The sequence below is a fragment of the Chrysemys picta genome, chromosome 8 (genome assembly GCF_011386835.1).
Source record: "Chrysemys picta bellii isolate R12L10 chromosome 8, ASM1138683v2, whole genome shotgun sequence".
Taxonomy (NCBI): domain Eukaryota; kingdom Metazoa; phylum Chordata; order Testudines; family Emydidae; genus Chrysemys; species Chrysemys picta.
The window spans coordinates 5149483-5175744 of NC_088798.1; the positions used below are offsets into that span (position 1 = coordinate 5149483).

The window sequence follows — 26262 nt, forward strand, 5'->3', positions numbered from 1 at the left end:
AACAAGTTTACGGCGAGGGAGGGTCCCAGACGCAACAAATCATTGGCAGATATTGATCGCAAATGCGGACAGTGATATAAAATCACAGGCTCCCAGGTGCAGTAATGAGCAAACTGGGGAATGGATGTGTTCCCTAGAACGTTTTTTTTTTTTTTAATTTGTTTTCCTGCTGCTCATTGATCCTTCAGAGAGAGTTTGATCCTTTTTTGCTCTTCTCCCACCCTTTGGTTAAAAATTGAACACAGGCAAATGAAGCACTGATTGCACAGAGTCAGGCTTTGGCTGAATTGTTAACGAGGAGAAGGGGCTTTTGAAAAGGTTTATTAACCACTAAGGGAAACCGTCCGATTCACAGGGGTGTCCTCACATTATTTCATGTCTTAGTAGGAAGGTGACTCGGTTTATAAGTTCAAATCGTCAGTGTCAGTGTCCGTGTCAGTGTCATCATCATCAGTGGGTCCCACTTTCCTCTTCCTCCCTCGGGCGAGCGTCTCCACCTCCTTCATGAACCGCAGACACAGCTCCTCCTGCCAAGCCAGAGCCACGCACTGAACGGCGACAGGCAGCCCCACGGCTCCTTCCACAGCCTGCAGAGGAGACAAGCGTCCTAATGTCACCCAGGGCCCGCGGGCGCTGACGGCACAGTCAGAAACACATACCAACGGGTGGGAGGGGCACAAAGGGTCAAGTGACCCTCCCCAGGGTCAAGTGCCCCCAGCGGCCCGGGTGGGGAGAAGAAGGGGCAAGGCCAGAGCCAGAAGGGAAGAGGTGGGGTCAGAGCCTCTGGTCTTCCAGCCATGCTGCCTGGTGCACCGGGCAGCATCCGGGAGTGGCTCTGGGGCCTGGCTGCGAGGAAGAGCAGCCGAAAATGCCAGGGGGAGCTGGCTCAGCAGGAGGGCAGAACCCCACATGGGATGGGGAGAGCGCGGGGCATCACATGAGGTGGTCACGTGTCCCCCCTTTAGTTAGTGCCCTCCTTTGTGTCCCTCCCACGAGTCGCCTATCTAGAGCAGTCATAGAATCATAGAATATCAGGGGAGGAAGGGACCTCAGGAGGTCATCTAGTCCAGTGGTTCTCAAACTAGGGCCGTCGCTTGTGCAGGGAAAGCCCCTGGCGGGCCGGGCTGGTTTGTTTCCCTGCTGTGTCCGCAGGTTCGGCCGATCGCAGCTCCCAGTGGCCGCGGTTCACCGCTCCAGGCCAATGCAGGCTGCGGGAAGCGGTGCAGGCCGAGGGATGTACTGGCCGCTGCTTCCCGCAGCCCCCATTGGCCTGCAGCAGCGAACCACGGGCACTGGGAGCTGCATCCGGCCGAACCTGCAGACGTGGCAGGTAAACAAACCTGCCCATCCCGCCAGGGGCTTTCCCTGCACAAGCAGCGGCCCTAGTTTGAGAACCACTGCTCTAGTCCAACCCCCGGCTCAAAGCAGGACCAATCCCCAACTAAATCATCCTGAAGTCAATAGCACTGCTAGCAGACAGGCGTAGAGATACGGGGTGCCAGATCCTCAGCTGGTGGAGATCAGGGGAGCGACACTGAAATCAATGGAGTTCTGCTTTACGATGTGCTCAGTGTTAACGAAGTTACCTTATCTGCCTCCCATCCCTTCCCCAGCCCTCTGCCTCACCCTGTCCTGTAATGCAGCCTCATCGCTAAGGAGTGTGAGAAATTCTCCCCACCCGACCACGCCGAGGGAAATCAGATTGGCAGGGTAGGCTTCCCTTAGTATTGATCTGGAAATCGCCCTCTGTAACGTCAGCTAACCTCTCTCAGCCTCTTATCCCAGGGGTCGCCGTAGTGCCCTTTGTAATTCTTCAGCTCTTCTTCGTCAGCCTCCGTGACGGCGGTGACCGGCACAACCCCAGCCGGGAAGTTCAAGACGTTGTATAAATTGGTGTAGGAGGTAGCAGCTGGGAAAAGACAACAGAAAGAGCTCTGATCATCAGGTCTCCAATTAAGAACATAAGAACGGCCATACTGGGTCAGACCAAAGGTCCATCCAGCCCAGTATCCTGTCTTCCGACAGTGGCCAATGCCAGGTGCCCCACAGGGAGTGAACCTAACAGGCAATGATCAAGTGATCTCTCTCCTGCCATCCATCTCCTCCCTCTGACAAACAGAGGCTAGGGACACCATTCCTTACCCAGCCTGGCTAATAGCCAATAATGGACTTCACCTCCATGAATTTATCTAGTTCTCTTTTAAACCCTGTTATAGTCCTGGCCCTCACAACCTCCTCAGGCAAAGAGTTCCACAAGTTGACTGTGCGCTGTGTGAAGAAGAACTTCCTTTTATTTGTTTTAAACCTGCTGCCCATTAATTTCATTTGGTGGCCCCTAGTTCTTATATTATGGGAACAAGTAAATAACTTTTCCTTATTCACTTTCTCCACACCACTCATGATTTTATATACCTCTATCATATCCCCCCTTAGTCTCCTCTATTCCAAGCTGAAAAGTCCTAGCCTCTTTAATCTCTCCTCATATGGGACCCGTTCCAAACCCCTAATCATTTTAGTTGCCCTTCTCTGAACCTTTTCTAATGCCAGTATATCTTTTTAGAGATGAGGAGACCACATCTGTACACAGTATTCAAGATGTGGGCGTACCATGGATTTATATAAGGGCAATACGATACTCTCCGTCTTATTCTCTATCCCCTTTTAAATGATTCCTAACATCCTGTTTGCTTTTTTGACCGCCTCTGCACACTGCATGGATGTCTTCAGAGAACTATCCACGATGACTCCAAGTTCTCTTTCCTCATTAGTTGTAGCTAAATTAGCCCCCATCATATTGTATGTATAGTTGGGGTTATTTTTCCCAATGTGCATTACTTTACATTTATCCACATTCAATTTAATTTGCCATTTTGTTACCCAATCACTTAGTTTTGTGAAGTCTGTCGAGCCACACTTGGCATCTGGAACCCCAGCTCTGGGCAAAGTCCTTACTCCAAGGAATAGAACGCTCAGAGGATTTGCTGGACGGTTCAGTCTTCACTCGTGATGAATGATCAGCGGCCACGAGACATTGGACAATGACCTTTTCCAGGACATTTCTATAAGACGGTGGCAGTCAGAAGTCTCCCAGCCTTGGGCTGAGGCCTCCTGCCAATTCAGCTTTAGCGTCCACACCGACCCTCCTGATAACTGAATGAATTCTGCCCTCATCCAATGAATCAGTGCAATTTACTCAGACGTTGTGAATAATGCCACAGAAGCTCAAGACTCAGCAATCAATAACCTCTTCCTCATTCTCACACGGAGCTGAACAAAGCTCAGCTTGTATTAAATGGAGGTGTCGCTCCATTAACTTCAGATAGTTATCCATGAATACTGGAGATGGGTAAAACCTCCCAGATCACATCCACTTACCAGCCAGGGATTGTTCAATACTGGAGATTAGCATCCAGAGCTTTGCCCAGGCTAGCCTAGTGCTGGGACCTCCATCATTTCCCTGGAGACATTATTCCACAGCCAAATATTTCTTGGTATTCAGCCTAAGTTTTATTTTGCTCCGTTTCATCCCATTACCTTTCCCCTTTCTCCCCAACCAGCATATGCTGCACGTATTGCACTTGTCGGCACAATGGCAGACTCATTCCTGGACATTTAGCCAAGCTGAACACATTGGACCGGATTCTCAGCTTGTGGAAATCAGCGTAGTACTGTTGAAATCGATGAAGCTACATCTGTTTGCACCAGCTGAGGATCTGACTCATTTGCTCTTTTAGGAACTGATGCAAGTCCATTGAAATCAACGGGACTCTTTCCCGTTGGAGTAGGCTCTCAATTACTCCTCCTAATTCAAACCCTCCAACCCCATAGTCATGTTTGTTTCTCTTATCCAATTGCCCATGAATTAGTCACCATCTTTCTAGCTCCGAGGAGACATCCCTCCTTTATTCCAAGGTTATCCCCACCAGAGCCATATGCCTCCTTAGCCAAAGCTAGAAGACAAACATTTAAAAATAATCATGTCTAAATAGACTAAGCTTCTCTGCTAAGCCAAGCGGTCTATGTAACGTGTACACACAGCGTATGCTGCGTCTGCCTCAGGTGGCTGGTCCACATAGAGGATAACAGCCTACTATTGTTTCTAGCTAAAGGAGTTATTCCTTTAGCTCAAGCGGTAGAGATCTTTGCCGAAGCTGTCAGGTTCAATTTCTGAAGATGACCCATGAAGGAGATTGCCACATCTGCATGGTGTATTTAGCCGCAGAAACTTTGTAGCCCTCTTTGCAAGAACAATGAGATTGGGCTATTTGGAAGAACAATATCATCCTTGCAGCTACAACACTTGCTCGGTAGCTAGATTTACAGTCAGATCACAATGGTGCAATTAATATGTCAAGGCTCACTTCAGATATTGCTCATTGGTTTCTGTCTTCTTTCTTAACTCATCTGCTAATGCTGAGGAAGCCTACAGTGGCCGGACAGCAAGTGTGAAAAATCGGGACAGGGGGTGGGGGGTAACAGGAGTCTATATAAGAAAAAGACCCAAAAATCAGGACTGTCCCTATAAAATCGGGACATCTGGTCACCCTAAGGAAGCCTCTTGAGTTGTGCTTTGAACAAATGCTCTATAAACTGTTGCACAATAATAATCCACTAGCCACAAACCTTCGCCTGTCCTTTCTGTCAGGGCATTTTTACCCAACTCACTTTTACCTCCAAAGTGCCTGCAACTCCTCTGAGCTTGGTGTCATCTTGCAAGTTTTTATAAGCCTACTCTCCACTCTATTATCCAAGTCATTTGTGAAAGTATTGAGTAGCACCAGCCCTAGGACAGACCCCTGCGGGCAGGGCCGGCTCCAGGCACCAGCTTAACAAGCAGGTGCTTGGGGCGGCCAAGGGAGAGGGGCGGCACCTGTGGCAATTCGGGGGCGGCAGGTCCCTCACTCCCTCTAGGAGCGAAGGACCCGCCGCCGAACTGCCGCCGCCAATCGCGGCTTTTTTTTTTTTTGCTTGGGGTGGCAGAAATGCTGGAGCCGGCCCTGCCTGCGGGATCACACTAGATCCGTCCGCCCAGTTTGCCAGTGAACCATTAAATAAAGACAAGTGCAAAGGACGTCACTTAGGCAGGAAAAGTTAAATGCACAACTACAAAATGGGGAATAATTATCTGTGGTAGTGCTGCTGAAAAGGGCCTGGGGGTTACAGTGACTCACAAACTGAATACGAGTCATCAATGTGAGGCAACTGCAAAGAGGCTCATGTGATTCTGGGGTGTATTAACGAGAGTGTTGTATGTAAGACACAGGCGTTAACCGTCCCATTCTACTCGGCACTGGTGAGGCCCCAGCTGGAGTAATGTGTCCAGTACTGGGCACCACAATTTAGGAAGGATGTGACTAAAGTGGAAAAAGTCCAGAGGAGAGCAACAAAAATGATTAAAGGGTTAGAAAACCTGACCTATGAGGTTGAAAAAACTGGGCATGTTTAGTCTTGAGAAAAGAAGACTGAAGGGTGACTGGTAACAGTCTTCAAATATGTTAAGGGCTGTTATAAAGAGGACAGTGATTAATTGTTCTCCATGTTCACAAAAGGTAGGACAAGAAATAATGGGCTTAATCAGCAGCAAGGGAAATTTAGGTTAGATCTTAGGGAAAACTTGCTAACTCTCGGGGTAGTTAAGCTCTGGAACAGGCTTCCAAGGGAGGCTGTGGAGTCCCCATCATTGAAAACAAATTGGACAAACACCTGTCGTGATGGTCTAGGTTTCCTTGATCCTAGCACAGCACAGGGGGTTGGACTTGACTTCTCAAGGTCCCTTCCAGCCCTACAGATCTATGATTGATAACTACTCTTTGAGTAGGTTTTTCAACCTTGAAAAGCTTGCTTCCATTTCTGGTAGTACCTCAACCATACCAGCCTGAATTGCAAGAGTTAGACATAGCCGGGGATTACCCAATAGCTTCCCAGGATAGCCCTTGTTAAACGCTGGACCCAAAGCAGGACACAACATAACCTCCAGCTCCAGCTCCCTCCATTTAGCAATGAATTCTGTACGGTAAGCCTAGGAAGAAAGAGAGAGAGAGAGACAGTTGCAACTAAGCTACAGTTGTAGCCAATCTGTCTTTTCTTTGAAAACTTGGGGGTTTTGTTTCACCCATCTTTGTGCTTCCTGGAAGACTACAGCATAACATACGGAGCTGATCAAAAGATGAAAATTTGGCCAAAATTTCAGAACTGCAAAGTAATTTCCAATTCACTGGGTTCAAAGTGGGCCCATTTTTTCTTTATTTTCATCAAAAATCTTTTGTTCACTGAAAACCAAGATTTTGGTCAACAAAGCATGTCAATAACTATTGGAATAATAATTTCAAAATGTTGAAATTTGTTCTTTCCTGAAAAGTGGGGGTTTGGGAAACTCAAATTTTTGACTATCCATGTCATTCAAAATGTTGTGTTTCTCAACAAAAAACATGTCTGTGACGCTGACAATTTTTCACAAAATATTTTGCGGTTCGAAAAAAGGTGGTTTTGAAAAATTTCAGCCACCTCTACTAATGTACCGGTTTACATGTGGACGACTGCCTTCTGCTGGGTGGACTATCAGACTTGCTTAAGCACGAATATATCTTCAACTAGTGGCTGAAGCCTCCAAGAATTCTGTTTTGCAAAAAAAATTGAAGTTCTGACATTTGTTTTTGTTGCCCACTGGAATAAAAGCGAGATCTTTAGAATTTTTTCACAAAAAAATCACGAGTGAGACACCAACACACACTGCAGAATAGCCAGTGGTTAGGACACTTGCCTAATATGAGAGAGAGCCAGGATCACATCCCTGCTCCAAATTAGGCACAACAGAGGTTTGACCCTAGAGACCCTACATCCTAGGTGAATGACCTAACCACTGGGCTATTGGCTAGCCATCTTGGAACTGATGAATGTTCCATTGAAACCAATAACGTTGCTGTGAGAAGTTTCAACTAATTGGCATTTCCAATGGGAAAACAGTTAGTCCAAAAATTCCCAACCAGCTGTACAACAGAGGCCACAAACTCTCATGCAGATTCTCCCTGAACTCAAGTACTGACCATCTGTGTATTTGAATCCTTAGGTTCTGGGTTCTAGCCTCAATACCGCTACATGTGGTTTAACTAGCAATAAGGGTATCCAGTGTTTGAAGCTATGGATTTGCTTCAAGAGGAAATACATGAAATTGTTCATTACAAGTTCTTCTTGTGCTATGTCTGCTTGGAGAAAGCAGGCTGAAGGATCATCTCTCCCCTGAGTGAATAGAAGCCTCTGTGCATATAAGCTCTGTCTGTCCACTCATCACCTATTCTAGAATGCGTGTTTCTCAAAGCGAGGTATGTCTGATTTATGTTCACGTGATCAGTTTCAGTATTGCACTGACTGTGTAGCTGAAATGACCATTTAAATATCAATATGAAATCTTGATGATTGGTCTTAGTGAGAAAATAACATTACCGCCACTGCAGCATGATGCTTCCAAAGGTTTTTTGCTGATCTGGAAAATTGACAGGATTAATTAGTCGTTGTCAGTACATCACATAAATAAAATGCAGATAAAAGTGCCGTTAAAATGATGAGTGTCATTATTACAGAACACAAATGACCACCGATATGACAATGATATAGATCAAGCAATCATACAAGATACGAGCTAAATATGTCTAGGAATGCATTTAAAGAGCCTTTCAGTATTTATTTTAAAAGGGTGTCATCACATTTCTTTTCACTCAGCCATATGGACAAAATTCACAATAAATTCACGTAAATCCATTCCCACCTAGCCTCATTGTGATATTGTGCTGGGGTGTGAATCCCACCCAGGTGGGCAAAAAGGTTAACTGGAGTCGGCACACAATCAGCCCACTTTATTGCACCTGGAGGTGTGTGTCAGGCTTGGTTTGTTATCAGACCCATCTGGGGAGGAGCTGGGTCTTCTCTATAAAAGAAGGAAGTGAAAGCTAGGAGGAGACCCAGGACAGGACAGAGAATCCCAGGAGGGAGAAGGTTAGCGGCCCCTCACTCTGGGACAGGAACCACAGGGAAGTTATAGAAGAGGAGCTGGGCAAGGGTCCAGGGAAGTAGCCCTAGGGGTCAGTGTTCCACAACAGGACTAACAGCTGGGGAGAACCCACCAGGACTAACAGCTCGAGCCTGGATGGGCGGAGGTTCCTTTAGCTGGGTTTGTTTGGAGTTTTCTGCATTCTGTTGGGAGGAGACCCAGGGGAGAGGATGTAGTGAGCTCCCTCTTTCAGGGAAGCGGCTGCTCCTGAGGTGAACCTGAAGCCCAAGGGAAGCCGGAGAATTGCACCAGCTGTACACTGTGTGGTGGAACGAGACACAGGTGCCAGACACTGATGCGAAGTCACTGGGTTGCAGCCAGATAAGCCCAGTCGGTTCTGAAGACTCAGTTGTCTTTATATTTCCGTTGGATCTGTTAACAGACCCTAGGGAGCCGGGAAGGGGTGGAAACAAGATGACCTGGCTGGAGGGCCGAGTGACGAGAAGAGGCAGACCACCATGGGACTGCGGTGACCATCCCCAGGGGGCGTCAGAGGAGGAAGTCTGCCTTACCATGCCCAGCCACAAGGGGGAGTGACTGTGGTGAGTCAATACTCCCACAGATACGTACATGTAGTGAAATCATAAGAACGGCCATACTGGGTCAGACCAATGGTCCATCCAGTATCCTGCCTCTGACAGTGGCCAATGCCAGGTGCTTCAGAGGGAATGAACAGAACAGGGCGATTATTGAGTTATCTATCCCCTGTTGTCCACTCCCAGTTTTTTGGCAATTAGAGGCTATGGACAATCAGAGCATGGGGCTGCGTCCCTGCCCATCCTGGCTAATAGCCATTGATGGACCTATCCTCCATGAACTTGTCTAATACTTTTTTGAGCCCAGTTAGACTTTTGGCTTCACAACACCCACTGGCAAGGAGTTCCACAGGATGACTGTGCACTGTGTGAAGAAATACTTCCTTTTCTTTGTTTTAAACCTGCTGCCTATTAATTTCATTAGCTGACCCCTAGTTCTTGTGTTATGAGGAGTAAATAACACTTCCTTGTTTACTTTCTCCACACCAGTCATGATTTTATAGACCTCTATCATATCCCCCCTTAGTCGTCTCTTTTCCAAGCTGAAAAGTCCCAGTCTTATTAATCTCTCCTCATACAGAAGCCGTTCCATACCCCTCATCATTTTTGTTGCCCTTTTCTATACCTTTTCCAATTCCAATACATCTTTTCTGAGATGGGGCGACCACATCTGCATGCAGTATTCAAGATGTGGGCGTACCATGGATTTATATAGCGGCAATATGATATTTTCTGTCTTGTTATCTACCCCTTTCCTAATGATTCCCAGCATTCTGATCACTTTTTTTGACTGCCGCTGCACATTGAGTGGATGTTTTCAGAGAACTATCCATAGTGACTCCAAGTTCTCTTTCTTGAGTGGTAACAGCTAATTTAGACCCCATCATTTTATATGTATAAAATCCCACCTATTTATCTTTTTTCTGGGAATCATGGCTAATTTTGTAATTACTGTTTTTCAGTGGAATAATAGAAAGAAAATTGAAAAAGAAGACGTCCTCATTAGTCATATACACACAAATGTAAGGATTTCCATTATTTACTGAATGATTTCATGGCCCTTGAGGCTCAGAAGATCTAGGTTCTATTCCTGGCTCTTGGCACTTCCCTGCCTCAGTTTCCCCAACTGTAAAATGGGGGATAATGACACTGACCTCCTTGGTAAAGCACTTGGAGATCTGAGGGTGAGAACAGCTAGAGATTATTAGATTAGCATATTGCCCTCAGAATGGGATTCAGGGAAAAGAAACGTTACCTGCTATTTTTCACTTGATACATCCGATGAAGTGGGTTCTGGCCCACGAAAGCTTATGCCCAAATAAATTTGTTAGACTCTAAGGTGCCACAAGGATGCCTTGTTTTTTTTTTTTTTTGCTATTTCTATGTGATATACAAGCTGGGGCAGTTCCATTCAACACATACAGAATAAAAGTGCAAAGGCTTAATGGCATGATCTAATTTACATTAGGGCAAATGGAAAAGACCTCAACACAGTTCAATGGAGCTCCATCAGGCTTTACACACGGGGAAGCATTCTGGAATCCTGGGAAGGATGGATAGCTCAGTGGTTTGAGCATTGGCCTCCTAAACCCAGGGTTGTGAGTTCAATCCTTGAGGGGGCCATTTAGGGATTTGGGGCAAAAATCTGTCTAGGGATTGGTCCTGCTTTGAGCAGGGGGTTGGACTAGATGACCTCCTGAGGTCCCTTCCAACCCTGATATTCTATGATCTGAAGTTAATGGGACCCTTTCCATTGGCTTCAATGAGCTTTGGGTCCAGCTCCTGGCTTGCAAAGTATGTTCCCAATGGACTTTCACATGCAACACAACACACAAACTCTTCAGTATGTTTCACAAGCTCAGACACCAGCTACGAGCTGGAAGTGGAAGCGCAGTCTGGGTACAGACCAGCATCCAACTGCGATTTACAATTCATACCTCATGGACTGCTATCCAAGTACCTTTGTGAGCTAAAGCAGGGATTCCCCGGGCCAGGGATGTGTATTTTGCCCCGCTAGGAGACAGCAGTCTAGTCTGGCGCAGAAGAAGCAGAGCACAGAGCACAGACCAAAACCCAAGCAAGAACAGGGAGCTCTACATTCCCGGAGGTCATATCAGGCCTCCAGTATAAATAAAAATGAGCTGTCCAGCCTTGATCCGTATAAGGAAGGTGTTAAAATACATCTAGTCTCCTCAGGAGATACTGGCTTCCTTTCCACTTCTGATACCACGACAAAGGCCCCCTTTCTACATACCTTCATTTGATGGTGCACAGGTGCTTTTTACAGAGCCACTTACCCCACTCCGCACAGCGCGTTCAGATCTCTGGCGATTCGTGGATACTTGGAGAGAAACAACATTTGGAATGAGTGGGTCACAGGGCAGGGCAGTCAAAAGCGGCATTGTTCAGAAGAAATCAGCTAGTCTGCTTCAGCCTTCCATGAAAACCAAATGCTGCCAAGGCCCAACCAAAGCAGGCCTGTGTAATGAAGTCTGTCTGCTCTCCAGTCTTCCATTAAAGCAATATAAATAGTGCATTGGCTTGTGAACAATCAGCAATGCCATAGTGAACATATGTGCTTCTCAGAGAGTACCCTTTTTTACTGTACCGTATTTCATGAACAGTTTCCCCAAGATAAAACCCAACAGCTGCCCTTTGCAGAACAACAGTATAAGCAGAAGTGTTCATGAGACACCCTAAAATACACATCAACGCCAGAAAACAGGAACGTGCTTTTGCATTGCTTTGCCTGTCACATGTACCCATTTCCCCAGGCTTTGTAACTTCCAGATTCAATGACGTTTTTTAATCTGCACCCATCATTGGAGTTACTAAGGGCTTGCCTACATGAACAGTGAGTCTGCAGCAAGATAGGGTGTGAATCTACCCTGCACTAGCCTGCCACGCACTAACTGTCTGCATGGATCCTGCTGACGCACACTAACAGTGCCTTAGTGTGCGTTCATCTAGTCCCACTGTGAATGGGTATTAGATCAGAGCACACTACGGAACTGTTAGTGTGCATCAGCAGGATCCACATGGACAGTTCATTGTATGGTAGATTCACACCCCCGTTTGTCATGGACTAACTGTTGATTCAGACAAGACCTGAGTGTAAGTGAAGTGGCTCTGAATAAGCAGACACACCGGACGGTGCCCTTAAAACAATGCAAGGAAATACTGTAACGAGCAATCGTTAAAATGATGAAACGCTATGCATATTTATTAGAGAGCGATCCAAACGAAAAACCCAGATCCAAACACTCCCAAGGCCTTAGGATATCTGCGACTGGGATCCAGAACTGTCCACCATGAGTTGCTAGAGAAAAATTTCATAGCAAAATGCTGAGGATTGCTCCCACCTTTGGGATTTAACTGTTTATAGCTAAGCTCTAAATCTGATCATCAGCAGGAAGAAATGGTAACCTACCGCCAGTTCCGTAAGGTTTGTGATTATTACTGTCCTGAATGACCTGTTCTGCTCTGTGATAAGGCCACTGCATGAAGCAAGAAGCGCATAGTTTTATTGTGATTCACCTGTTGGACCCACTAGGCGAGGGTTTAGGACAGAAGGAGGAGAACCATCTTCTTGACACAATGATTGCCGTAAGGGAAATGGTCCTAAATACAAGTTCTCATTCAAATCAAATTGGAGTAAATAGCTTTGGTTTTACACCAAGACTCCAGAATTGCTTCAGACTGATTTATATCGCAACAGCGGAACACGGCAAATAGGGTCCGGGACTTGACCACCAATGCTTGCTGTATAGATGCTCTTTGGATACTTGTTCGCAATCTCATTTTCCAATGAGGAGGGGGGGAAAAACAATCAGGAATTCAGTACACAGCCAATGGGAGCCATGCATCCCTGCTCAGTTCTTTCTGGGAGATTACCTGAATGGGGCTGTACAGAGACACCTTCCATCAAAAATATTATCCCTTCCCTGCCGGCGTATGGCTAAGGGCAACACAACTGGTTTCAAAGAGCTCTTTCTGTACAAGGTATATTGGCCATAGAACCATGGAAGGGGAACATACTATAGGCTCATTCACAAGTGGTGCAGAAGGCCAGCAAGAGGCTCTTATGCAACTTCAGACCCACCTCGACCTGTCTTTGAGGTCTCTAGTAGTATGTAGACCTCTGCATGTCATTGAATTTCACCCTTTACGCCTACTGGGCACTAACACCCAGATCATCAAAAGTATTTAGTGGCCTAACTCCCAGGTACCACCTTGGAGAATCTAGGCCCAAAACTAACACTAAGCAGAAAAGAAGTGTCATAGACTCATAGACTCATAGACTTTAAGGTCAGAAGGGACCATTATGATCATCTGGTCTGACCCCCTGCATGCTGCAGGCCATAAAACCGTCCCTACCCCTTCCCTGGACTCTGCTGCTGAAGTCCCCAATCCTGTTATTAGTGACTTCAATCGGCAGAGACCCTCCTGCTAGAGATCCCTGCCCCATGCTGCGGAGGAAGGCGAAAAACCTCCAGAGGCTCAGCCAATCTGCCCTGGAGGAAAATTCCTTCCCAACCCCAAATATGGCGATCAGTAAGACCCCGAGCATATAGGCAAGAGTCTCCATCCTGACCCCTTTTAGCCATTATGCTATTTACCTACCATTGCTTGGTTTTCCTTGACTTCTATGTTTTACCATTAAACCATTCCCTCCATAAACTTATCTAACTTAATCTTAAAACCAGACAGGTCCCTCGCCCCCACCATTTCCCTCGGAAGGCCGTTCCAATATTTCACCCCTCTGACGGTCAGAAACCTTCGTCTAATTTCAAGCCTGAACTTCCCCACGGCCAGTTTATATCCATTCGTTCTTGTATCTACGTTAGTACTAAGCTGGAATAATTCTTCTCCCTCCCTTGTATTAATCCCTCTAATATATTTAAAGATAGCAATCATATCCCCTCTCAGCCTTCGCTTTGTCAGACTAAACAACCCAAGCTCCTCTAGTCTCCTTTCATACGACAGGTTTTCCATTCCTCTGATCATCCTAGTGGCCCTTCTCTGCACCCGTTCCAGTTTGAGTTCATCTTTTTTAAACATGGGAGACCAGAACTGCACACAGTACTCCAAATGAGGTCTCACCAGCGCCTTGTACAACGGAAGCAGGACCTCCTTATCCCTACTAGATATACCTCGCCTAATGCATCCCAAGGTGTCAAGGTAGAGGGTCTTCCTTCTCCATCTGTGGGAACCCTCCCAGCCTGTAGACGTTTGAGCATCTCCCACCGCAATAAGCGTGCGAAGAGGATACACATCGAGGTGACTTACCACAGGCTTTAAGATGAGGGCCAGAATCTTCTTCACCAGAATGGGAAGACGGTAACAGTTGATCTGCGATTTCAGGGTCGGATCCACAATGTCCCCTTTGCTGAGAAGTGAGGGAGAAAGGAGGCAGTCAGGCCAATCCAGTTGTAGAGTGCCACTTCCCAACCGACATTTTAGCATCTTTAAATAGTAAAACGACAACTCACCCAGGCACCAACCCAAGGTATCAAATTCTGAACCCCTGAGCATAACAGAAGTCATTGCTTAGTGTGTAAGGGTAGATGCTCCAGAATAACTCTTTGCAACATGACATGAATGCATCATTTCCTATATTTATTTGCATTTTTGGGTAGACTATGGAGTATTTTCCATTTTTGCGGGATTTTTTGTTTTGTTTTTACACCCCTTGGGACTTGCCTTCACTCTGCTGGCCTTCTACCTACATGTCCCCGCACCCTAGTTCTGAGCACTTCCACCATGAGTCAACGTAACCTCACGCAATCCTGTTCTTATCCTCCCCCTGTTGCAGCTGGAGCAACTGAAGCACTCGGAGATTAAATGACATGGGTAGGGTCACGTGAGGAGTCTGTGCCAGAACCAGGAATCACGAGTCCCAGTCTAGCGCCTCAGCCACAAGACCATTGTCCTTCTTTCCTGGCCTTTCCCCGTTTGTACATGGATTGTGCTGGTTTGGGGAGATGCTCTGAGATGCAGAGTACTGCATACATCCGGCAGCATATTTTGCTTTGGAATTCGGATGCCGCTGTGTAAAGTGGGGTGGGGCCCAGATATCTCAGAGACCACATCACTCTCCGAAACCTATCTTGACAGCTGTGATCAGGCAGGATGCCGCAGCGGATGGAGCCCACCATGAAACTCACTGGGGCTAGACACAGTCAGTGAAGGACCCTCAGCCATGCAATTCCCTACCACCAGGGATTAGAATGAGCTTCAATCCCTTTCAGACTCTTCTCTTTGAGAAGCCTTCTCCATCGAACCACAAGAGCAGAACGGCCAGCAGTCATGGAGACAGAAGACCAAGAACAACCACAGCGGTGCAGATGATGAAGAAGTGGAGAATATAGTCCTACCCCACAGAAATGATGCGATTCCTAATGGTCTCAATGGTGCTTTGATGCTACAGCACCGGACCCGTTGAGAGTGTGGACGAATATAATTCAGGTTAGCGTGATGTGGCAGACGATGATATACAAGTATAACAGGCAGGTTGATTAGCCTAAACAATTGAAACTCAGCACCCACTAGAAGTGAAAATAATGGGACCGACAGAGCTTACTCTCGGTTTAGCATCCTGTAAATTATCCCAAACTAGTATGGACCAGGAAGCCACAATCTTAGTTTCTTAATGGCATTTCTCAGAAGAGTCTCAGCAGGACAACAGGACACGCAGAGACAACCCATCCTCCATGTTAATTCCAGGCGAACCAAACCCGGCCTCCTTGCAGAAGGAACCTGTCTGCCGGTTCCTCCTCACGCCCCCTTGCCTGCACGACCCATTGAGCCAAAGCAATCAGCCGCCAGCCCTGTTCAAAGACGACGGGATTTACTTACAATTTGTCCAACAGATTTGCAGCTCCGTCAGAAAAGAGGCCTCTGGTGAAAAGCTCGTCCACCACGTAATCAATCCGAGGGGGGGTAAAAGGGATGAGCTGCATGAAAACCATCGTGGCACAAGAGGAGGCAAAGACATCAGACAAAAATATATGTTTGTGAAAACCTTGCTAGAGAAGCAAACAAGGGGCCTCAGCTTGTTCCAAATTCAGATTAGCCGCGGGGGCCCAGATGCATTTTCCCTAAACACTAATGGTGGAACACATCTGCAAAGTGTGTGTCACTGCCCCCTCTAGTGGCTGGTCCAGAATGGATAACAGCCTACTACTTCCGGTAGCTAATGAAATGACTCCTTTACTCAAGTGGTAGAGGGGCTTTGGTACTGATTGTCCCAGGTTCAAACTCTCATTAACCTGGGTCTCCCTGATGATATCAAAACTTGCCCCGACCTCTGACTTGTGTCCCCTGAAGAGAGTTGCCCTTTTGCCTGGCAAACATGAGCTGGATTAAGGGACAGCGAGACCAGGGAGCCATAGAGGTTCAGATGTCTTGATATTCGTTGGGACAGAAGCATAAGCAATATTATGGGGAACTGGCACCCACGGCTGTTTGGAAGCCCGAGCCATGGTTGGAGATATGGAAAGAATTTCGACTTGACGATGATTTTGAGACGTCAAAGTCAGACCAGTGGGCCCACGAGGCTAGTGAGAGAGTGGAGGCTGGGAACAAAGACTATTGAATGAAGCTTTTCACTTTCTAATCTTCACAACAGGTTAGTGAATAAGCATTATCTCCATTTGGCAGATGGAGGGGCCAGGCAAGTGGAGAACTACATGATTTGTCCAAAGCCACCTGACCCTCTAACGCTTTTCTCCCCTGCCTCGTCCCCCTCCCTTCCCTTCTTTCTATTTAACTGATCACCACTTAAGTAAATCCACCTCCCTAAAAAACCCCTGTGGAATTAACATGATGTTTGCCACCATCACATTGTTCCTGCTAACTTGTACGTTCTACCCCTCCCTCCAGGCTGTCTCTCTCTTGTCTATTTAGATGATACGCTCTTTGGATCAGGGACTGTTTACTGTCCGGTGTTCGTGCAGCACCTAGCGTAATAGGGCCCTAGTCTCTGCCTGGGGTTCCTAGGTGCTATCAAACTACACATGCATCATGTTTTATGTTACTACTGGGATTAGAACTCTGGCAATCCCTGGCCCTCAGGCCAGCACTCAGCCCAAGAAACGTACCGTATGCCCTGCCTCCTGGAGAAGCTTTTTGGTTTCCTGGACAGCCCGTCTCATGCTGGGTGAGGGCTGGAAATAGCCGTCTCCGTCGTAATACCCGATCCGAAGAGGGGCTGAACTGGAGTACACCTGGAAGCAGAGGAGCTTTCGCTTAGGAATGGGGGAACGGCCAGACTGGGTCAGACCCAAGGTCCATCTAGCCCAGTATCCTGTCTTGGACAGTGGTCACTGCCAGGTGGCTCAGCTGTGGGTGACTTGAGGTTCTGTCCAACAATAAACCATGTTCTAAGATGGTCTGCCCATAGTTGGTTCAATGGGGCTATTTCCAGAATACAGATCATAGGTTTGCAAAGACTAGGATGTTTTCATCCATGGCACCATCTCTCATGGAGGCTCCCTCATGGAGGAGCAGTCTGGGTCTGTTACCTCCTCGTTGAAGGGCAGGGGTGGCACGGTGGGGTCCAGGCGGAACATGTCGTCACATAGGAGTGCTCTCATGCACAGAGCCAGGCTGTCCACGTCCCTCGCCATTGGCCCGACCGTTCCTGTAACTGCAACCAGAAACGCAAGGACGCCCGTCACCGAAGATGGAATGCAGAGGTGCCCCGTTACATAGTCCATCTCTTGGCTAACGCAGGGAAGGCTGTTCCACAACACAGGGCATGGTGGGTCAAACGCTTGGGGCCAGATCCTCGATCCTACTCTGTTTCCTTTGCAGCAGGCAGAGCAAAAGGCGCAGAAGATGTCTGTAATCTCCCTGTTGGGGATCGCCCCAGCAGGGAGGAGACCCCAGAGCCACCTGCCGTTCCCCAGACCAGAGGGATGGCCAGAGTGCAACCTGCTCTGGCAATCTCCGACTGGTCTTAGGGACCCCACGCCAGCTGGCGCAGGTTAGGGCAATCCCCAGGCTGCTCTAACTTGTATCTGGGGCCAGGCCAGGCAGAGAATCAGAATGCCATTACCCAGCTCCCCAACAACACACCCCTCTGCGCTGCACCCAGAGACAGCTGGACATAGCAGACAATCTTGTGCTTAGTCATCAAAAGAATCAGGACTGTCAAGATCCTCTTCTGTACAGCATGAAGTGTGAAATTTAAAGGGACAGTGTCGTATTTCTTAAAATACCTACTCACCACTAATAAAAATGGAAAGTGACAGCACAAAGGGGCTGCAGCAGGGGCCAGGATCTGGCTAACCACCTCTTCCAATTTTCCCTGCTCAGAACTTGTTATCAACCAACCGTGTCTTTAACTAGCATCCATATGTTATCCTCCAGGTAACCGGGTTCTATTTTCTAACCTGGACGGACTCACCTGATTTCATGCCGGTTATCGGACTGGTGAGACCAAGAGTGCTATGAAATATATAAAATGGGAGAAAAATGAGCAACAGTTAACTGTATTCGGAAGGGATAGCTCTGCCTGAGTTGTAGATACCGCACTTGCTACCGAAACAGGACTACAGGTGCTACTTGGTACGTGTGTTACCAACATGCGCAGCCCTGTATCTGGTCTATAGCAAAGGGTCTTATTAAAGCAGGAGCAACGTGGGAGGACAGAGCTGAGGTAAGTGGATCCAAAGATGGGTACAGGATAAATTGGCCTATATCGTCCCTCGTGGATATAATCTAAGCTTCCTCTGCAAAGGATAGTCCACACCCTTTGAAAAGGGCAGGTGAATGCTTGTCTCTATTAAACGCCCCCAAATTTAGTTAACAAAGAGTTACAGTTGCTCAGTGGTGCCTTGTACCCTTCCAGGACGGGAAGGGTGGCTAAACTTCACCCTTTGAAAATCAGGAAATACAAAATACCGTCCAGGCCCAGAGACAAGGAGGTCCAACATCAATTTCTAGCAGCCCCACCTGTCAGGCTGCCATGAATGGAGCAACTCCCCTGACTCAATTATTCCCAAGTTAGCACCTACGCATCACTGCTTGTTGCCTCTGGGCAGGGAAGCAGCCATAACACAATGGTTATGCAGGGCACAACCGTGCCTTGGGGACACCCGATGCCTGGCTTCACTGACTAGTAAAACAGATTTCACGAGTTGTCACATGGTCGTTTTCTACTTCAGCGCGTACCTCAGCCTGTTGCCCGTTGGCTTGAGCCCGCACAGCCCACAGAAGCTGGACGGCAGGCGGATGCTTCCGGCGACATCTGACCCAAAGCCCAGGACGGAGCCTCCTCCGGCAATCAGCGCCCCCTCCCCTCCGGAGGAGCCGCCGGGGCTTTTCTGGTGGTTCAGCGGATTCACCGTCTGGCCGAAGATCAAGTTGCTGCAATCGTAGCTGGAGAGAGGAAAGGAGCGGGTTGGTTGTTAATTATTTCTATCTCCTCACACATAACGAGAGTTCAGGGTGCGGAGACGGGCCAGTGCGGGATATCAATGTGGGAAAGGTTTGCGGATGATGCTGGACTGAAGGAGGGGAGTGAAGGTGGCGTGGTGATAAGAAGCTGGAGAGCAGGTAACTTTTCTCCTGCGCTGGAGGTGGGAGGAATGGATTCTGCAGGAGAAGTGCCGAAAGGGAGAAGAGAGCCAAGCCAACGTCTCACTTGCCCGATTTCTTTAAGGAGCCGAATGAAGGAGGCATGGGGGGCCGGGGACAGCTGTAATACAGAGAACAAGCTATTACTTTATCATGCTCTGCGGGACGTTGGTTTTCACAAACGGAATCGCCCCCTGCCTCTTCAAAACCTGGACTATCACGCTGTCCTCTTCCTCCGCTCGGCCGAGAAATTGCACCAAGCCACCGGTGGAGACGTGACCCTTTGGGGGAGTGGGAAACAAAGCTCATTAGACATGCTGGGCTGACGTGGTTGGGAGCTGGTAGATTTTCCCCCCCAGGAGCGAGACATGTCAGCCCTATTGGTAAAAAGAAAATAGAAGACCCCCCCACTCTTTAATTCTGAGGCTCTTTGTCACAAGGAACAGCTGGAGGAAAGTGGTCTCCCCACTCGGCCACCAAGCATCATCAGAACTGAACAAAATGGACCTGCAAAGGTAACCAGATAGCATTCACCTTCCTCCCCAAGGGCGTATATTGTTGCACCTGTTGCCTACTGCTAAACTTTTCACTATAAGTCTAGCTCATCCTCCATCCCTCTTCTTGCTACATGGCCAGTCAGTACATGGTCTCTGCAGCTTTACCATCTTCAAGATGATTTTCATGAGCTATCAAGCGTCATACACATTTTCACCATGTGTCATTTGTCCAGATTTTAGCCTCTTCTTGGAACCTGTCCATATTTCGATTCTGTTATTACATCTGCGTGTATACAGCACTGAAGACCTTCTTTGAGCATTGTGGCATCCATGATACTATCCATGATACTATCCACCCCAAGGGTTCTTCACCAATCCTTGGTTCTTCTCCATGGCTCATTTTCATGGCTTGCGACTCCCCAGTTCCAGGATAACACACTGTCCTCAAAGAGTTTCCATTTCTTTCTGATGTTCTGTTCTCCCATATTGACCAGGCCAGAGTGTGGCTGGCTTCTGTGCTGTTAGCTGGATGATGAGGCCTCTACAATACGTTCAGGGCAGCTAGAAACCACCAGTTATGTCCGTGTCTCGGAGGGTATGTCTACACTACAATAGAACACCTACAGCTGGCCCATGTCAGGTGACTCCCATTCACAGGGCTTGGACTGTGGGGCTATAAAACTGCAGTGTAGACATCTGGACTTGGGCTGGAGCCCAGGCTCTGGTTCTCTGCAAGGGGAGAGGCTACAGTGTCCAGGTTCCAGCCCACGCCCGGATGCCTACCATGCAATTCTCTAGCCCCAGCCTGAGCCCTGTGAAACCAAGCCAGCGGACATGGGCAGCTGCAGGTGTCTTATTGCAGTGTCCATTGCAAAGCAAGGTATGTCCACAGGTCCCACGCATCCGGCCCATCTCTTTGATGCTATAAATTAGGCGACATGGTGGTGGGATCAGTCGAGCATTTAAGTTAAACTTCCCTTCCTTCGGAAAGGGCTAGACATGAAGGGCCAGATCTGCAGTTGATGCAAAGCTCCCAGTTCAGCGGAACTGCCTGATTTACATGAGCTAAGGATTTGGCCAGTTTTCACAGAGCGAAGAGATGGGTGATACCCCGGAGTCTGTTAAAGAGTCTCATCGAAAGCCGTTCAAAGGTTGAGGCCGTGCATTAGAAATCTTATTAGTAGGGCTGTCAAGCGATTAAAAAAAATTATCGCAATTAATTGCGCTGTTAAACAATAAGAGAATACCATTTATTTAAATATTTTTGGGTGTTTTCTACATTTTCAAATATATTGATTTCAATTACAACACAGAACACAAAGTGTACAGTGCTCACTTTATATTTCTTTTTATTACAAATATTTGCACTGTAAAAAAGCAATAGTATTTTTCAATTCACCTAATACAAGTAGTGTAGTGCAAACTCTTTATCATGAAAGTTGAACTTACAAATGTAGAATTATGCACTGAGCGGCTCATGGCAGGGGGCTGGGAGGGATATGCCCTGTTCCGCCCCCTTCCCCCAGGCTCCGTCCCTACCTCTCTCTGCCCGCTCTACGGAGCTGTGTGCACGCTGCCGCTCTTCCCCGTCACCTCGCTAGGGCCATCGCCGGCAGGGAGGGGGAGCGTGAGGGGGAGGGGCCGGAACGCACCACGCTGTGGGAAGAAGCGGGGGAGGGGGGAAGCTTGGCTGCTGCAGGACCAAGCTTCTGCCTCCTGCCCCCACAGGGGAGAGCGGTGGGCGGGGGGCTGAGTGGGGCTGGGGGCCGGGACCCCCCCACACCACTCTCCCCTGCGGGGGCAGGAGGCAGAAGCTTGGTCCTGCAGCAGCCAAGCTCCCCCCCCCTTCTTCCCCCAGCGTGGCGCTTTCTGGCCCCTCCTCCTCTCACCGGGCAGGCCGCGTGCCACTCAGAATCGGCCCGCGTGCCGTGTTTGGCCCGCGTGCCGTAGGTTGCCGACCCCTGGTCTAAACTCTCAGGTTTTTATGAACATCTGTGCTTACTTAGAATGGTACAAGGTAGTCAACAGACCAGCAGTTTATAGAAAATACCGTGCCAACCTTGCAGCCAATGTGATCCTTGAGGCTGATGGGAACCCCATACAGTAACCCTCTCTCCTTCTGCCTTCGCACTTCCCGCAGTTGCTCCTCGCAGCCTTGCATAAAATCTGTCACACAGTTCACCTCCCGGGTCACCTCCAAGGCCTTTCCGTTGACACGGAGAACAGTAGCAGGGCAAACACACCGAGAAGGGAAGGGGGTATAACAATGAATAAAGACAGTATATTTGAGGTTGAAAAGAGAGACCTTGCCAAACCTTCGGGGCTTCATTGTTCAGACTTTAGATTCAGTCCTTGGCCTTTCTATAGAGAGAGTATGCTAAGAAGTATGCTCATTGTGATCAGTTGTTAGGACAATTTTGTGCTCTGAGCACTTGTCCTATTCATCTGACATAGGCCACCGAACAGCTATTAAGATGGTGATGACTTTTGGTCTCCAATGTTGCCAACTCTTGCAACGTACAGGGTGGGTTTTTTTTAAAGTCCCAGCTCCTGGAGTCATGTGATGACTTGAGACTCTCAACTTTCATTTTTAAAAAATAATACCTGGTGGTTGCAGAGAAAAGCTTGAGCATGTCAATCAGAAGGGCTCAGATACCAGAAGGCAAATAAAATGAACCCCAATGTTTATTTAATTCTTAGGATTTTTAAGCCAGCCAATCTCTTGATTTTTAGCACTTGACTCATGACTTGGCAATACTGAGGTTCTATGAGTCTGCGCCAAATTCCAATTGGTGAGATAGAGGTGCCAGACTACATCTCTCCTTACCAAATCCCCCCCACTCTGCCAAGATACCCAACTTCCCAGAATGCACCTGGAGAACGTAGCTCATGTTTGTGTGGTGCTCTGTCACCCTCTAGTGGCTGGGCCATGCATAAATGATGAGTCTTCTACAGGCTTGGGTAAGAGGAGCTAAAAGAGGTTTTAGCTCATGCAAAGTGGCACCCACTTTTAGATCCAAAGGTCCTGGGTTTTATCCCCACTTCCAATGACTAGTGGTGGGTGGGGAATGATTTTCTTGTCCCATAAATTTTTTTCTCATCCTAAATGGAACAAAGTTGAAATTTTCATGAACTGAAAATCCAAAGGAAAAAAAGGGATTTGGGTCAATTGCAACATTTTATTTAGATATTAACCCTTTCTTAATTTTTTTTTAAACTGCCATTAGCTTACATTTTGAAACAAAAAGCCATTTCAAACTGGGAAACCAGAATTTTTCATTTAGAAAATATTGAAACATCTATTTGGCCAATTGAAAAAAATTCAACTATGGTCAAGTCAAAAAATTCATCCAAACCAACCCTTTCCCACCAAAAGTTTCTGTTTCCACCAATCGGCATTTTCCGATGAAAAAAAAAAAACCTTTCGCTGAAAAAATTCCTGAGCGGGTCTACTGACGACGTTACATTTACGGCTCGCTTTTCTACTTCAGTCTCTTCTGCAAACACCCCACCTAAGAGGACATGTGCAGTACCCATTCTCCACTGCTAAAAATTCCAGTGCGTTGCATGCAATTTCCTAGGGCTTCATACTGCCCCCCATTACCAGAACATCTGAGCATCGCTGTGGTAATTTCCCTCTCTTTCCACCCGAGACTACATTACCCAGCAGAAACACAGAGGCTTCCCCTCCTAACTTTACAGGGCCAATACACCTTGTTGTACTCACCTGATCTATGTACGTGTAGAGGACGCTCTCTGGAGAGAGGGAACCTTCCTTCAGTTTCTCAGCCAGCTCCACAAGTGGCAAGGAGAGGATGTGACCAGCCTGTATCCCTGGGTTCTACAAGGTGTAGAGGCATTGTTACACCGGGAAGGTTTACAGAAAAGATACTACACACAGTGGATCAATTACACTCCGGGAGTAACTCAGAGTTTCAGCAGGGATGAGCTTGTCTCCCTGGGTGAGCTTATAAACACCACCCAGGAATATTAAAAACCTCTTGGTGTTGATTTCTTCATGCTCCTCCTACCTAAGTCCACGCTCCTCCTCCTCCTCAATAGATATATCCCCAACCAACATGGTAGAGTCCGTTCTCCTGGACTCTGTGTGAGTCCGCCCAGGTGAAGCTCCTTACAGCATTGGCGCTTATCTTCTGGTTACATTATGGGACAAAGCAGAGACTTATCGAAAAAGAACAACGTTGGTGGATTTCAGCGAGAGCACTCAAGCAGGTGGTCTGCCAAAATAAGTTAGTAAGATCAGGGCCGGCACCAGGGTTTTGGCCGCCCCAAGCAGCCAAAAAAAAAAAAAAAAAGCCACGATCTTGATCTGCGGCGGCAATTCGGCGGGAGGTCCTTTGCTCCCAGCGGGAGTGAGGGACCGTCCGCCGAATTGCCGCCGAATACCTGGACGTGCCGCCCCTCTCCGGAGCGGCCGCCCCAAGCACCTGCTTGCCAGGCTGGTGCCTGGAGCCGGCCCTGAGTAAGATAATCGAGTTAGCTGTGTCGGGGCAAATTAGGGGAGCGGGAAATAGCTGCAGAAATTTTATTTTACAAATTCTGATAATGATTTACAAAGTGATGCAGAGAAAAACGTTTAGGAACAACAGAAGAATCACGGTAAATTTTGCAGGAAACAAGCCAGAAGAGAGTTCCATTTTGAGTCTTGTAAAAGGCAACTTTGCAGCAGTTTCCCTATGAAATTGTTTTGCCATTTTTGATCAGCGATCACTTTGCTGGATGATTTCTGCCTAGCTCTGCTAATCACCTCCAACAGGGGATTTTTAAAGATCATAGAATCTCAGGGTTGGAAGGGACCTCAGGAGGTCATCTAGTCCAACCCCCTGCTCAAAGCAGGACCAATCCCAACTAAATCATCCCAGCCAGGGCTTTGTCAAGATGTTCACTTTAAAAGAGTATCAGAGGGGTAGCTGTGTTAGTCTAGCAGAGCACCTCACCCTCCCCGATTGAACTAACTTCGTTATCTCCACACTGATTTATACCTGCCTCTGGAGATTTCCATTACTTGCATCTGAAGAAGTGAGGTTCTTACCCACGAAAGCTTATGCTCCCAATACTTCTGTTAGTCTCAAAGGTGCCACAGGACCCTCTGTTGCACTTTAAAAGAGGTAGCCTTGCAATGCAACAGACCATGCAGGAGGAGGAAGAACTGACAGCCAAGTTCCTGTTAATAATACAGCGTCTTCTCATGCAGAAAACCCACTAATGACCTCTTTGTCCAAGGAGCTGCAGCAACCTCAGCGTTTTGAGTCGTGTGACATACTTGCATTACTTTTCTGTACAGCCTTCTCTTTGTCTAGTCAGTGCCTTGATTTTTCAGCTGAGACGCAGTCACCATTTTCAAAAGGTAATATTTAGATGGAAAAAGAACCAAACATTTTCACATTCTTCTGCCCGCAATTTGCAACTAGCGATAACTGTCAGTTTATACACTCTCCGCTCCAAGGACCTTACAATCTAAGAGCTACACACACACTGCAGCAGTGTGTGCCAAAACCCCTTCTGCTCATTCGTCTGCAAAAGTTAAGCAGAAATAAAGTCCCTTTGCCTGGGCGTTACACCAAGGGCCCATGGCTCTCCAAAGGGAAAGGAAGGGCTGAGGCCATGGAGAATGGGGGTGCAGCAGGCTGCACCTGATAAAGGGGGTACATCACTGTATTCGGAAGGGAGCTCCCCCTTGAGGTGGGCCGCTGCTCGGCATGATCTTGCCCCAAATGATCGTTTAGGGAATGAACAATCTCCACCCACTTGTTTAAGGCGACACAAATCCACCCCCGGCCAGAAGGTAAAAGTTACCTGCTGTTTAAACCGCCGAGCCACCTTCTCCATTCGTTCTAGACTGAGATCCCGCATCCTCCTTGCCTGTTCCATCTTCTCCTGGATCCGTCTCTGCGCCACCCATCTCAGCGCCAGCACCGCAGCGGCTGAGGCGCAGAGCAGGGCTACCACGGCGCGAGGATCGACCTTGCCCTCAGGCAGGAGCAGCCTCCAATCTGCCTGGATCATAGCGGGACCGTCTCCCAGCCTTCACGCCTGCTGATACGCTGGGCTCGGGCGCGCAGCAGGAAAGGACAGGCGAAGGCTGGTGCTACTTAACCGCCTGCAGCGCGCAGTCAGCTAGAGACCAGTTCTGAAACAGGAGAGCATAAAACTCCAGAGCTGGGCGTCCTAAACCCTGGACTTCACTCTGGCACTGAACCTTTGCCCCGTCAGCGATAGCCGAGCGGGGACTTCATTTCTCCTCTGAGAAGGCCAAGAGGCCGTCCCGTTTGGAATGAGATGTTGAACGTCAACGGGAACCAATGAGAGCCTCAGGAGTACAAGACAATCAGCACCTCTGTCCCTGGTTTGGTCTCCCTGAGGCCCCCTCTCCACGGATCACCCTCTTGCCTGACCCTGTCTCGTGAGATTCCCCCAAAATTCTTCCACTCTCAGACCAGGACCCTGGCACACTGCCCTGCGTACCAACCACTTATCCCCCTGCAGCTCCAGCTGGGTTTGGGCCCCTGCGTTTCCTCCCTTCGGGGACCTGGAGCCCATGATATAGCGACCCTCCGCTTCCTTGCAACAAAGTGTTTTT

The 26262-nt window shown here is 48.0% G+C and overlaps 1 protein-coding gene across 1 annotated transcript; it reads right to left on the reverse strand.

The window, feature by feature from the left end:
* Positions 1-305: 305 nt before the first annotated feature.
* On the reverse strand, positions 306-26087 carry LOC135972070 (vitamin D3 hydroxylase-associated protein-like). The gene is made up of 15 exons (XM_005311747.4): positions 25479-26087; positions 23389-23502; positions 21721-21864; positions 19312-19445; positions 18760-18966; positions 17993-18033; positions 17106-17230; positions 16683-16808; positions 15439-15536; positions 13870-13969; positions 10878-10921; positions 7441-7480; positions 5911-6019; positions 1764-1909; positions 306-587 (listed from the first exon to the last, which is right to left on the reverse strand). The coding sequence occupies exons 1-15, from the start codon at positions 25686-25688 to the stop codon at positions 402-404; spliced, it is 1824 nt and encodes a 607-aa protein (XP_005311804.2). The 5' UTR covers positions 25689-26087; the 3' UTR covers positions 306-401.
* Between the last annotated feature and the right edge of the window lie 175 nt (positions 26088-26262).